The 13,889-nt window shown below is 41.4% G+C and overlaps 1 protein-coding gene across 3 annotated transcripts in view; it reads left to right on the top strand.

Moving 5' to 3' along the window:
* The window catches only part of CFAP61 (cilia and flagella associated protein 61), a 481,993-nt gene that overhangs the window by 369,410 nt on the left and 98,694 nt on the right, over positions 1-13,889 (top strand). For all 3 annotated transcript variants that reach the window (XM_033939263.1, XM_033939265.1, XM_033939264.1), the window contains 2 exons: positions 256-548; positions 5,270-5,597. In XM_033939263.1, coding sequence (XP_033795154.1) covers positions 256-548; positions 5,270-5,597 — 621 coding nt within the window. The remainder of the gene's footprint in view (positions 1-255; positions 549-5,269; positions 5,598-13,889) is intronic.

Below are 13,889 nucleotides of genomic sequence, written 5' to 3' on the forward strand. Positions count from 1 at the left end.
AACTTTAAATAGATAAAATTATGCCTATTCATGTTTGCCCTTAAATGCACAATTTACCTGTACAGTAGCCAACGTTTATAACTAAAGAATAACTTTAACAGAACCTCTATGCTGCCCCAAATCTCACCTCATTTTAAAATGTATAACTTTGACCATTTAGCAAATTAAATGGGCAGAGTTGTCAATTCAGTGTAAGTGCTGTGAATTTTTTTAAAGTGTTTGTGAATATTGATTTGCGTATGTCTTTCTTTTTAGGAAATGCCATTGTATTTGGGAATTCATTAGATGTTTACACCACAGTAGAAATGCTGCTATCGCTCAGAATTAATGGCAGTCGTATATTCCTAGTACAGCCTCCACTAACATCGAACATTACTTGCTTTAACAACTACACAGTGGAAAGATTTGTACAGGAAGAACTGTCAAAGGCTGGTGTTACTCTGCATTACAACAGTAAACTTGCTCAGTGGAATGATGGTAACAACCCAGATCCTATACAATCTGCTTCTTTCACAACAGATACCAAACCTTTCAAATTGCAATGTTCGGTAAGCATAGATTATTGTTTTGCCTTTGTAGTCATAGTAATAAAAGCCTAAAAGAGCACCTAACAGATAAAATAAATATGTACTTTTCAGCTCACACAAATGAACCTGATATTCAGACACAAAAAGTTCACAAGTTTTATGTTTGAAGATTAGGTTGTTATATGACTTAAAAATGCATGTGTGGAGGGTAATTTTATAAACCATTTTGTAAATGAGCTTTTATAAAACGTGATTTCACCTAGAAGTATGTACATGCAAGCAAACGTAATCTTACAATAAGCATGTTCAGGGGAGGAGTTAGAGTGGTGTGTAGACAAAATTGTGATTTGCTTGTGTTTTTTAAAAAATACAATATGCCTATATGCACATAAAATACATACTAACATTTACACCTGCTCTCAAACAAGTATAATGTTTCTGCCTTCAAACTAAACAAGAATTCTACAGAGCATATGCTATTTTATTATAAAACCTATAAATTAGACACCTATGTGTCTTTATAAATTAGCATCATCCCCACCTCCAAATTTAGGTGCCCTGTGTAAAATGTATCTTTTTAAAGATGCTTTTAACTGAACTATTTTCTCTTAACTATTAATTTTATACTGATCCCCAGTTCCTAAGTGTTTTTCCCTTATATGTTCCTCACTTTACTATTACAAGTGTATTTCTCCCCCCTTTTCCTTATGTTTCTATGGCCTACGGGTCAACACTTACCCAGTTTGTACGGTCTGTAGTCCTGCAGTTTACTATAGGAAAATATGTTTAATTGTCATTTTTGTTAAAATGTTAATATTTTTTACTTTGTACAACGCTTTGAAGTATCGAAAAGGCGTTTAATCAAAAATTGAATAAACTATAAACTATAAACTATACCCCCAATTGTGGGTTAATCTATAAAGGATTGTTCAAGTGTAATGGCCTTTTTCCATACATAAGAGGGATCTTATAAAATTGTCCTGGGGTTACAAAGGTAAAAATATGTGTGGTGCTAAGAAAGCGCTTAGTTTTACACAACTATTTGTAGGTGTGCTCATGAGTAGAGATTGGGTGAAGCACACGCAGTGTAATGATACACATGTACTTGGTTTTTATTTATTAATTTATTATATTTTTATTCTGCTCTATCAGCAACTCTCTAGATCAGGGGTGCCCACACTTTTTGGGCTTGTGAGCTACTTTTAAAATGACCAAGTCAAAATGATCTACCAACAATAAAATATTTTTAAAAACACAAAGCACACTGTATGCAGAGAAAATGTTAATTATTTATATTCTGGTTTTTTTCAAAGAGGTCAAGGCAGATGACTCTATGCACTGTCACCTCAGTAACAATCATACAAAAATAGACAAATATACTCCCCTCCCTTTTTACTAAACCATGATAGCAGTTTTTAACGCAGGGAGCTGCGCTGAATGCCCAGCGCTCCTATTGACGCTCATAGGCTCCCTGCGCTAAAAAACACTATTGCGGCTTAGTAAAAGAGGGCCAAAGTGCAAAATATAGACAGCAGATATAAATTCTCAAAATGGACACATTTTGATCCCTAAATTGAAAATAAAATCATTTTTCCTACCTTTGTTATCTGGTGATTTCATGAGTCTCTGGTTGCACTTTCTTCTTCTGACTGTGCATCCAATCTTTCTTCCCTTCTTTCAGCCTCCTGTATGCTTCCTCTCCTCCAGACCTCATTCCCTCCCCCAACTTTTTCTTCCTCTCTCCCTGCCCTTTCTTTCTCCCTGCCTCCCTTTCTTTTTTTCTCTCTTCATGCCCCCTTTATTTCTTTCTGTTTTCCTTCTTTCCTTCTGTCTCCCTGCCTGCCCCCTTTCTTCCTTTCTCCCTGCCCTCCCCCAAGCTACTGCTGCTGTCATCGGGAAACAGGCCCCCAAGCTGCCGCTGCTGCCATCGGGGAACAGACCCCAAAGCCACCGCCGCCCCAAGCTCTCCCTGCTTCCCTGCGTAGGGCCGACCAGCATTCCTCTCCCCGATGTCAATTCTGCCATCGGAGAGGAAGTTCCGGGCATATTCTGATTGGCCCAGGCACCTTAGGCCCCACCTGTGGGTGGGGCTTTGGGACGGCTGGGCCAATCCGGCCCCATTCTGGAGTCGGCTGCCTGCCGGACGGGCGGGTTTGGCACCCGTCTGTCCGGCCAACTTGATCGTTGGGGGGAGGAGGGTTGCATCGAGGGCAGGAGGGCCTGGGATCCCTCCTGCCCGTATTGTAGTGGGGGGTGGGGGGTATGGGGTCGCCGGGGGCAGGGGGGCTTGGGCTCCCTCCTGGACCATTCTAGTAGCGGCGGGGGGTCGCCAGGGCCAGGAGGGTTTGGGCTCCCTCCTGGCCCATTCCAGTAGCAGTGGGGGGGTCGCCGGGGCCAGGAGGGTTTGGGCTCCCTCCTGGCCTGATCGTACTCGGGGGGGGGGGTTGCCAGGGCCAGGAGGGTTTGGGCTCCCTCCTGGCCCGATCGTACTCGTGGGGGGGGGGGGTTTGCCAGGGCCAGGAGGGTTTGGGCTCCCTCCTTGCCCAATCGAACTCGGGGGGGGGGGGGGGTCGCCGGGATCAGGAGTGTTTGGGCTCCCTCCTGGCCCGATGGTACTCGGGGGGGGCGCCGGGGCCAGGAGGGTTTGGGCTTCCTCCTGGCCCATTCCAGTAGCGGCGGGGGGGGGGGGTCGCCGGGGCCAGGAGGGTTTGGTGCTCCATCCTGGCCAGATCGTACTCGGCGGAGAGGGGGGGCATGATCGCCGGGGATCGTCAGGGGTGCCGCGGCTGCCGCGGGGCAGGAGGGCTTGGGATCCCTCTTGCCTCGATGTTGTCGGCGGTGGGGGGTGGCAGTTCGACATGGCAGGAGGGCTTGGGCACCCTCCTGCCTGGATCGTTGTGGGGAGGGGGATTCTGTAACCGGTGTTGTTTTTGACAGACACTGGTTACAGAATCCAGCTTTTAGGCGAAGGCCTGGCTCCTCCTTCACCTAAAAGCCCTTCTGTTGGATGTTTGGGGCTTAGGCTTTTTATGTTTCATTATGGCTAAAAAGTGTAGACGTCATGTGGGTGTACTTTTAGACCTAGTGGTGATTGGGCGTTTAGGCAGAGGAAGGCTATAATCAAAACAAGGACGTTTGGTTTGGTTATGGACACTTTCCCTGCTTCTGCTTTGAACGTTTAAGGACTTAAGCCAAAAAGGGACTTAGACGGTTTTTTTGATTATGCCCCTCCACGTTCCTAGAGGGCTAACATTTCAAAATAAAGGAGTTATGGTGGAAATTGTACCTGGATGCTATATATATATATATTTTAAATCCACTGCACTAACCACTAGACCACAGGTATCAAAGTCAGTTCTCGAGGGTTGCAATCTAGTTGGATTTTCAGGATTTCCCCAATGAATATGCATGAGATCCATTAGCATACAATGAAAGCAGTGCATGCAAATAGATCTCATGCATATTCATTGGAGAAATCCTGAAAACCCGTCTGGATTGCAGTCCTCGAGGAGGGACTTTGACACCCCTGCACTAGGCTGTCCCTCTGATTTGCAGAGACGTCTATGTGGCCATTTCTGTCAATATGATGCCAGACAGACATCCTTGTGTCTGGTTTTTATGGTGTTTATAAATTGAATATGTCAGTTTGGAAAATGCCTCTTCTTTTTGTCAACTTCTATGCAAAACATTAATCTTTGAGCCATTTTTGAAGAGAAACCCTAACATTTTTCACATAAAAAAAAAATGGCTGTGAGGTAGACCTTTTTTTTAACTTCAAGTTTTTATTATTCCTTGATATCTCGCAAATCACATAGGGCTCCTTTTAGTAAGCTGCGCTAGCGATTTTAGCGTGCGCGCTAGATACTAACACCAGCATTGAGCTGGCATTAGTTCTTGGCGTGTAGCGTGGGGTTAGCGTGTGTGGCAATGCAGCGCGCACTAAAAACGCTAGCGCACCTTAGTAAAAAGTGCCCATAGTAACTAATCAACTTACTGAGCAAACTTAATGAGCAAACATCCCAATTCTAACTTGGACATTTTTTTGAAAATGCCTCTACAGAGATATAAATACTAACCTGTTAAGAGTTTCATCCAAAGTGGTTAAAAAGTTTGTTACTAATTGTAAATAGAATGTTCACCTAAGAAAATAATGTTCTGAAATCATCCAAGTCCAAGGAAATTGCACATATTTATCCAAATTATTTTTTAGTCTGATTGATGAGTAGCTATACTAGCATTGGTAGCTTTTAGAATTATAAAGCTTTGTAGCTAGACATAGGAAGGCAGAAGAATTGGGTTAATCTACCCAAGAAAGTAAAGTACTAAAACTGTATTGGATAAGGAGTCATATCATACAAACAGATGTGCTCCATGACTGCTAGCTGGGATATATCATTAGCAGTATACAGAGAAGTAATTGGTCAGATTGGATGAGTCAATGTCTTTTTCTGTCATCATCCTTCAGCACCAGACTTAGCTAGTAGGAACTGTTTTACAGTAATGGTAGCCGTCTCCCCTTCTTCTCCAAACTTAAGTATACAGATTTGTGGCACATCCTAGTTTGACTGATCCTGCTAGATGGGGAAGTAAATAGCATCATAGCTTGATTCATAGGTCAGTCTGTTCCTCCAAATTTTTACTGCTAATCAAATAATCATTCAAAAGATAATAGCATTGCTTTCTTCATATTAGAAAATTAACCGTGAATATTTCTAGAGCAGAATTTGTTTTGTTATTTTTAGGTATTCTTTAACTTTCACCATAAAGAAGTAGATTATGATGCATTCAAAGCTATCAACGATGCGTGCCTGATCTATAATGGAAGACTTGTGATTGATACCACCTTTCACACCAATGATGTCACTATCAGAGCTGCTGGTCCTTTAACCAAATACTCCAGTCAATATTATGCAAATGAATGGACACACAGCAATTTCAACTCAAAAGATATTGGTTTTCAGCTTGCTGCAGCTGTGCTACCGCTCTTTGATCCAACACTTGAGCCCATGTCTGAGCCTCCAAAGGATCTTGATAAACTTCTCCCCATGTATAAAGCAGCAAAAATTCAAGGTTTGTGATAATTATTTTCTGAATCTTATTGATATTAAAACTACCAGTAATTCAAAACCAAGCTGAAAGGCATTCTTTTATAAAAATATATGAGGAGGCTGTCGTAGGGGAAACACCATCCAGGGATTCAAAACAAAGTTAGACAAGTTCCTGTGGAACTAGAACGTACGCAAGTAGGGCTGGTCTCGGTTAGAGCGCTGGTCTTTGACCTGGGGTCCATCACAGGAGCGGACTGCTGGGCACGATGGACCACTGGTCTGACCCAACAGCGGCAGTTCTTATGTTCTTATGTACAGTGATAAACTCCATAAAGCTAAATTCAAGTTCTTTGATTCTGATATACTGCCTTTCAAATAATCTAGGTGGTATCTAAGTGGTTTACAGAAATAGTTATATAGTTAACATTTTTAACTGACTTTCTGAAAGCTAAGAAGGCTTATATCAAATATGGCTTGTGGGTGTGTTTGTGTTTAGCGATCCCTGATAACTTTTGTTTGATGCCTCATCTACACCATAAGAATATAAGATGCTGAGTCAAATCAAGTCTATGGAATCCAGCATTTGACAGTGATCAATTTTGGATCACAAGTACACAGCAGATCCCAAAAATTATATCAGATGTCTTTTAGCTCCATTTTAAGCAATAAGTGATAGCTTTTCATAGAAACATTAAAATATGAAGGTAGATAAAGACCATATGGCTTATCCAGTCTGCCCATCCATGCCATTTGCTAAACCTTTCTCTCCCTTAGAAATAAGAACATAAGAATTGCCACTGCTGGGTCAGATTAGTGGTCCATCGTGCACAGCAGTCCGCTAACGCGGCGGCCCGTAGGTCAAAGACCAGTGCCCTAACTGAGTCTAGCCTTACATGCATACATTCTGGTTCAGCAGGAACTTGTCTAACTTTGTCTTGAATCCCTGGAGGGTGTTTTCCCCTATAACAACCTCCGGAAGAGCATTCCAGTTTTCCTCTCTGGGTGAAGAAGAACTTCCTTACCTTTGGACAGAATCTATCCCCTTTTAACTTTAGAGAGTGCCCTCTCGTTCTTTCTGCCTTGGAGAGGGTGAACAACCTGTCTTTATCTACTAAGTCTATTCCCTTCATTATCTTGAACGTTTCAATCATGTCTCCTCTCTGTCTCCTCTTTTCAAGGGAGAAGAGGCCCAGTTTCTCTAATCTCTCACTGTACCTGTCTCAAGCTTTCTTGAATTCAGTTATAGTTTTCATCTTTACTCTCTCCACTGAAAGGCTGCTCCAGAAATTCACCTTCCTTCTCGTGAAGAAGTTTTTTCTTAGACTACTTCTGAGTAACACTGTATTGAATAGTCATATTTGATTCAATTCAGGCCCGAATAGTGCCTTGAATACATTGTTCGTATATTGGCCAAATAGTGATTTAAATTCAAATGCAAATAATCCAAGGCTCTATTGTGCTGAATCTTACTGAAATAAACACTTGGGGGCTCATAATCGAAAGAGAACAATGTCCAAAAACCGGCCTAAGTCGGCACTTGGACGAACATTTCTCAAAAACGTCCAAGTGCCAATAATAAAACCGGGTTTTGGACATATTTCTAAATGACCTAGGCCTTCATAGTGCCGCTGAATGACCATAGCTAAACGGGGCATTTCAGGAGGAGTGTCAAGGGTGGGATTTGGGCAGGACGTGGGTCAGCTTAGACTTAGTCGTACAGCATGTATAACCGAAAATTTTACAACAGAGCCTAGACGGAACTTGGACGTTGTGACTTAGACCATGTAAAACATGGTCTAAGTCACAAAAACCCACCTAAAGTCACCAGATAACACTGATAAGCACTGAAAACACATAAAACAGACCCCATACACTACCCCAGTGATCACCGACCCCCTCCCCCACCCCCATAAAAATTTTAATCACAACTTTAAAATTCTCCAGCCTCCAAACCATCATCACCTGGCCACCTGGCATAGGACAGCTTAGTCGTCCAGCACAGAGGCAGCTTAAGTCATCTTGGGGGTGGGTTAGAGACCCATAGAGATGAGGACCCATGCCCATAAGCCCCTGTAATCACTGCATTAATACTTAAACATGTGCACTGCCCTATACACCCCCAAAACCCTTTTTTACTGGCATAAAAGTGGCTCCTGCAGCCATAAGGGCTATTGGGGTGGTAGATAAGTGGGTCTGGGGGATTCTGGAGGGGGTTTGGGAGGCTCACCGTAACCTATAAGGGAGCTGTAGGTAGGAGAAGACATGGCACTCTTTTTGTGAAGTTCACAGCAGTGCCCTATAAGGTACCCCACTATTTAGGTGGTATGTCTGGGTGTGCAGTCCATCACTTTGCAGACCCCTCCCACATCCAACAGGGCTTGTTCTAGGCATTTTGGACTTGGATGGAAAGTTGGACGGAAATGTGGTATAAAGATGGATGATTTAGCGGCTTGGACGATCAGATCGGCAGGACGTATAATTAGACAATTTTCGAAACGAAAAAAAGATGGACGTATCTTTTGAAAATGTGTCTTAAGCTGTTTTTTTACTTTGGACGACTTGCGAGATGGACGTAAACGGACTTAGACGTCCCTTTCGATTATGCCCCTCTTGATCTTTAGTTTCACACAGCTTCTTTTATTATTTGTTATGTTAAAGCTTAATGCCCATTATTTGCATTCGGTATTCATACTTGGCCGAGTAATACTTTTCATTATTGGTATTCAGCTAAATAGTAACATATGCTATTCGATATAGCTCTGCTTCTGAGTCTGTTCCATTTCACCTTCAACCTATGCCCCCTCGTTCCAGAGCTTCCTTTCAATTGAAAGAGACTCACCTCCTGTGCATTTATGCCATGAAGGTATTTAAATATCTCTCAAGTATTATTGAATTGGAAACAAAATATCTATATTTATCAATGTTTACAATGTTATCAGCCAGTGGTGGGTTTGCCCAGAAGAAAAAAAAACCATTACTTAAAACATGGAGAAAAAACCTCAAGCGTTTCTTTCAGAGTCAGCAATCGCCAATGATTTCAAGCCACTCATTTATTATCATAGGCAGTCATAAAAACTCCACTTCTGTCTATAAATGTGGCCTGTATGTCACACCAATGTAAATATATTTTCCATTCCCTCTTTCCAGTTTGATCCACAGTGCCTTACTTCCATACAATTGTGTGGCTTTGATATTATTTTAAACATACACTGCTTTCCAGATGTTATTCCTTTTCCCTTATGTGTAGAGATATTTAATGCTTCATTTACCTGAGAGCTTATTCTTACTTGGGGGCTTTGATCACCCAGCCCCAATGATTCTAAAGCCCTCTTCAGTAGGTTAGCCATACTTTTGCCTAATAATTTTTGATGAACTTTTTCTTGTTTTCTGAAAGATTAAATAGCCATTCCATATTTAATCATTCTACCCTATTCATGAATATATAAGCCATCATATCTCCTTTCAGTTATCTCTTTTCAAAGCTGAAGAGCCCTTACCTATTCAGCTTTTTTCATAATGGAGAGGTTCCATTCCTTTTATCATTTTTGTCACCCTTCTCTAAACCTTTTCAAGTTCTGCTACACACTTTTTGAGGTGGCATGACCAGAAATATACATAGTACTCAAAGTGAAATTATACAGAGGCATAATGATATTCTTAGTTTTGTTTTCTATTGCTTTTTAAATAATCCATAGCATTTTATTTGCAGACATGGAACACTGGTATGAAATTTTCAATGTATTGTGCATTATGACTCCAAGATCTATTTCTTGGGTGGTGCATTCTAACTTGGCACCCAGAATTTTGCACCTGTTGTTGGGATATTTTTCCTATGTGTATCATTTTGCATTTGTTCACATTTAATTGTATCTGCTATTTAGCTGGCCATTTCTTAGTCTCAAAAATCTTTCTGCACTTCTTTACAGTCTTCTGTTAAAGTGTTGTATGAAAAGCTGACTACCAAATTTGTTGCTCCTTTCTCCATATCATTTTTAGAAATATGTTAAATAACACAGGTTCGATGAGGGGGGAGGTGAGATATGGATCATGTTATGGAATCATGAAATTGCTTGTGTTTTTGCAGACTGTTTTCTCTTTGATTTAATAAACATGATTTGAACATAACACAGGTTCTAATATAGACCCTTGGGACATTTTACTACATACTTTTTTCTGTTTAGAAAATTGACAATTTGGTCCTACTCTGTTTCCTGTCTTTTAGCCAGTTTCTAAGCTTTCTATCCCATGAGCAGTCTCTTATGAGTAACATTATCAAAAGCCTTCTGAAAATCCAAATACATTGTGAGGCCCATTTTACACAGAACACAGAAATCAGAATTGAGACATCTAAGTCAGGGTATGCCCAATTTAAGTGGCATTTTGTAAATTTACACAAAGATAATATAAACAGCACTTCAAATTTAAGTGTTGGCACACAATCAAATTTTACTTAATAACTGAAAGAAAGGCATTAAGGAAATCTACTGCAAAAAGTTTTAACTTTTAAAATGAAGACAATGATTAAATGAGGAAAATTATTAGAAAAACTACTAAATGGAGCAGCTGTAGAGGTTAAAGAGCTCATAATAAAAAAACAAAACAAAAAAAACATTCAAAAGTGGCCTAAATCTTTACTTGGACGATCAAAAAGACAGATCATCCAAGTACTGATAATCAAAGCTGGTTTTAGACGTATCTAAAACCAGCTTAGGCCTTTACCCTGCATCTGAACATCTAGAGCAAAAAGAGGCATTTTTAGAGGAGGGGAGAGGGCGGAAGGTGGGCAGGAGATGTACTGCATGTATAACCAAAAGGTTAATGAGATTGCCCAGTCAGAACTTATACATTTTGACTTAGACCAAGTCAAAACAGGTATAAGTTCTGAATAGGGACCGCTGAGCTGATCACGGCTGCCGCAATTATCTCAGTAGCCCCGGCAACCTGTCCCCCCCCCCCACTGCAACGATTGCGGCAGGAGAGATGCCCAATCTCTCCCAAACCGCCCACCCCCCGACAATACCAGCATGAGAGAGCCCAGACACTCCTGCCGAAGGCGCACCCCCACGAACCCCCCGAATGCCTCCCACACTATCCGGCCCTCCCTAACCCCAGACACACCCCCATCTTACCTTAACGTTAGACGGATGGGTCTACTGTTTGGCCGGCAGACCCGCCAACCTCGTAATGGTGAGCCTAGGACCTGATTGGCCAATGTGCCTAAGGCCACAACCATAGGAGGGGCCTTAGGCAACTTGCCCGGTTTGCCCTGGTGCCTAAGGCCCCTCCTACAATAGGCGTGATTCTACAAAAGATAGGCACCTAGTGGCACCTAACACCAAAGTTGGGGTGTTTAGAGGTGGAGAAAAGCTTAGGCGATGCTAGGGGTGATTCTCTAAAGGACTTAAGCACATATAATGTAGACCTCTAAAACCCTGGCCTATATTGGCAACGCTGAGCACAATTCTGTAAGGGGCTCCTAAGTGTGATTGACAAGCAATAGGCAACTAACTTTAGGCATCTATCTTTTAAGCACCAATTATAGAATCCATGCATTAAAAAAGTAGTAAGAAACGAAACCCTCACCCCACCCTGTTTACAAAACTGTAGCGTGGTTTTTAGTACCTACCACGGCAGTAACATCTCCGATGCTCATAGGAATTCTATGAGCGTCAAAGCTAATACCACCACAGTCGGCACTAAAACAATGCTACAGTTTTGTAAAAGGGGGTGGGGGGTAATTGCCTGCTAGCGTGGTCAAAAGATAAGATGAAAAAAAGCTAGTATAGTCAAAAGAGCATCTTTAAGAAAGAGGCAAAAACTCATAGCAATTTTTGTAGGTACATCAGAGGCCTGTAGGGAAGCAGTTGGACCTTTACTTAAAAGGGCACTTACGGAGGACAAAGCTAAAGCAGAGTCTTTTTACTAAGCTGTGATAAATAAAGGCCCTAGGGCTCCTTTTACAAAGCTGCAGCAGTGATGCTGCCATGGTGAATGCGCAGAAGCCCATTCAAACAAATCTCAATGAATCTGGAAGATATAATAGTGCAATAAATCATCTGGACTGGATGCAGAGCTCAAAAAATTAATTATTAGTAATTGGTATCCTGTCATTAAAATTGTCTACAGTACCTGAAGATCTGAGGGTGACCAACATAAAGCCAATTTATTCAGAGTTTCAGAGATGATCTGGAGAACTACAGACCAGTGAGCCCGAAGTCAGTGTTAGCAAAATGATAGAAATTATTATTATTATATTTTTAAATATCTTTATTCATTTTAAAGCTAACAATAAGTGCAACATATTATACAGACATTTTTCACCTTAACAGCACTTAAATTCAATCAAATTATATTTCATAACAAATACGTCTCTTCCCCCCTTCTATATACCCAACAATTGCACTCAGCCATAATTAAATTAAAAGTATTTCCCCACCCTAGACGTGTATAATCAAAGGGCAAAATCAATAATTTGTTGTTATGGGAAGTTATTAGACTCTTGGCCCTCATTAACGTGCCAAACAGCACTGTATCATATGTCAATGCCACTGGATTTTCCAGTATTCTATTGATTTGACTCCAAATGGATTGCCAAAATCTAAGGACTCTTTTTACTAAGCTGCGATAGTGGTTTTAGCGCGTGCAGAATTGCCGCACTTGCTAGATGCTAATGCCAGCGTTGAGCTGGCGTTAGTTCTAGCTGCGTAGTGCGGGTTTAGTGCACGCCAAAATTCTGCGTGCACTAAAAACGCTATCGCAGCTTAGTAAAAGGAGGCCTAAGTATCAAGGGACAAAAGAAGAACAGATGATCCAGTGTCCCTAAATCAAAATTATTACAGCCAAAAGCTACTGAACATACTGTACACTGCAGGTATAGTCATTGTTTTATGGGAAGTCTTGCCCAATGCATCAGAGGGAAGGCCCTGCTGGGGCTGGATGTGATCAGCCTATTTTGAGGCTGCCTCCTGCTGACCAACTGCGTTTCGGGTAAGGAAAGGAGGGAGAGAGGGAGGGAGGGAATGAGGGGCTTCAAAGCTCAGGACTGCTGCCTACTTCTGCCGCTTCAGGGCTTGATGGAGGGAGGAGGGCTTTGTGGCTTAGGCCTGGTGCTTTAGGGTGGAGGGAGAGGGAGATTGAGATCTGTGTTCTTCTAACACAGCACTCTCAATCAACCAGGAAAACAGTTATCCGGCAATGGCCATCCACCAATCCCCATTGGTACCAGATAGCTGAGATTTTACTGTAGCAGTTAATAATAATAAATAATGTTCCATACAACATAAAACTTCCTTATTCTTTCTTTTACTCCTCCAAAATTTTTCCTGTTATTGTTCTATAATATTGGAAACATGTTGGAGACTGCTTAAGAAGAATGGACTTAATATAAGAACATAAGAATTACCATACTGGGTAAGACCATAGGTACATCAAGTTCAACATCCTGTTTCAAGCAACGGCCAGTCCAGATCACAAGTACCTGGTAGGATTGCAAAACATAGATTCCACAAGTCTACCCTAACAATGTTTTATGGATATTTCCTCCAGGAACTTGCTCAGATCTTTTTTAAACTATTTACCACATCCTCTGACAATGGATTTCAAATCATAATTATGCATTCATTTATTTAATTATATATATTCTGCATACCCTACAATTCTATGTGGATTACAATTTATTCAAGTACTCAAGCATTTTTCCTTATCTGTCCCAGCGGGCTCACACTCTATCTAATGTACCTGGGGCACTGGGGGATTAAGTGACTTGCCCAGGGTCACAAGGAGCAGTGCAGGCTTTGAACCCACAACCTCAGGGTAACCACTGCACCATACACTCCCATTGAGTTAAAAAAAGCATTTTCTCTGATTATATTACTTAGTCACATACTATAAGCAGCATGGCATGCCCCCTAGTCTTATTACATTTTGAAAGAATAAGAATTGTATTTTATCTATTCCACAGCACTCATGATATTATAAACTCCTACCATGTCTCTTCTCAGCTGTTTCTTCTCCAAGCTGAAGAGCCTGAACCTTTTTGGCTTTTCTTAATGAAGGTTGCCACCATTATCATTTTGTTTACCCTTCTCGGACCAGAATTGGACCATAGAACGATATATATAAGCATTGTGAAATTATCCATTCTTTCTTTGCTCCTTTCCTAATTGTTCTTAATAAAGTATTTACTTTTTTGGCTATTGCCACACACTGAGTGAAGAATTTCAACATATTGTCCAGGATAACACCTAGATTCTTTTCCTAAGCAGTGACTCAAACCATTGGATTCTATAAAGGGTGCCCCAAACTGGGCACAGAT

Source organism: Geotrypetes seraphini, chromosome 3 (genome assembly GCF_902459505.1).
Source record: "Geotrypetes seraphini chromosome 3, aGeoSer1.1, whole genome shotgun sequence".
NCBI classification, from domain to species: Eukaryota; Metazoa; Chordata; class Amphibia; order Gymnophiona; family Dermophiidae; genus Geotrypetes; species Geotrypetes seraphini.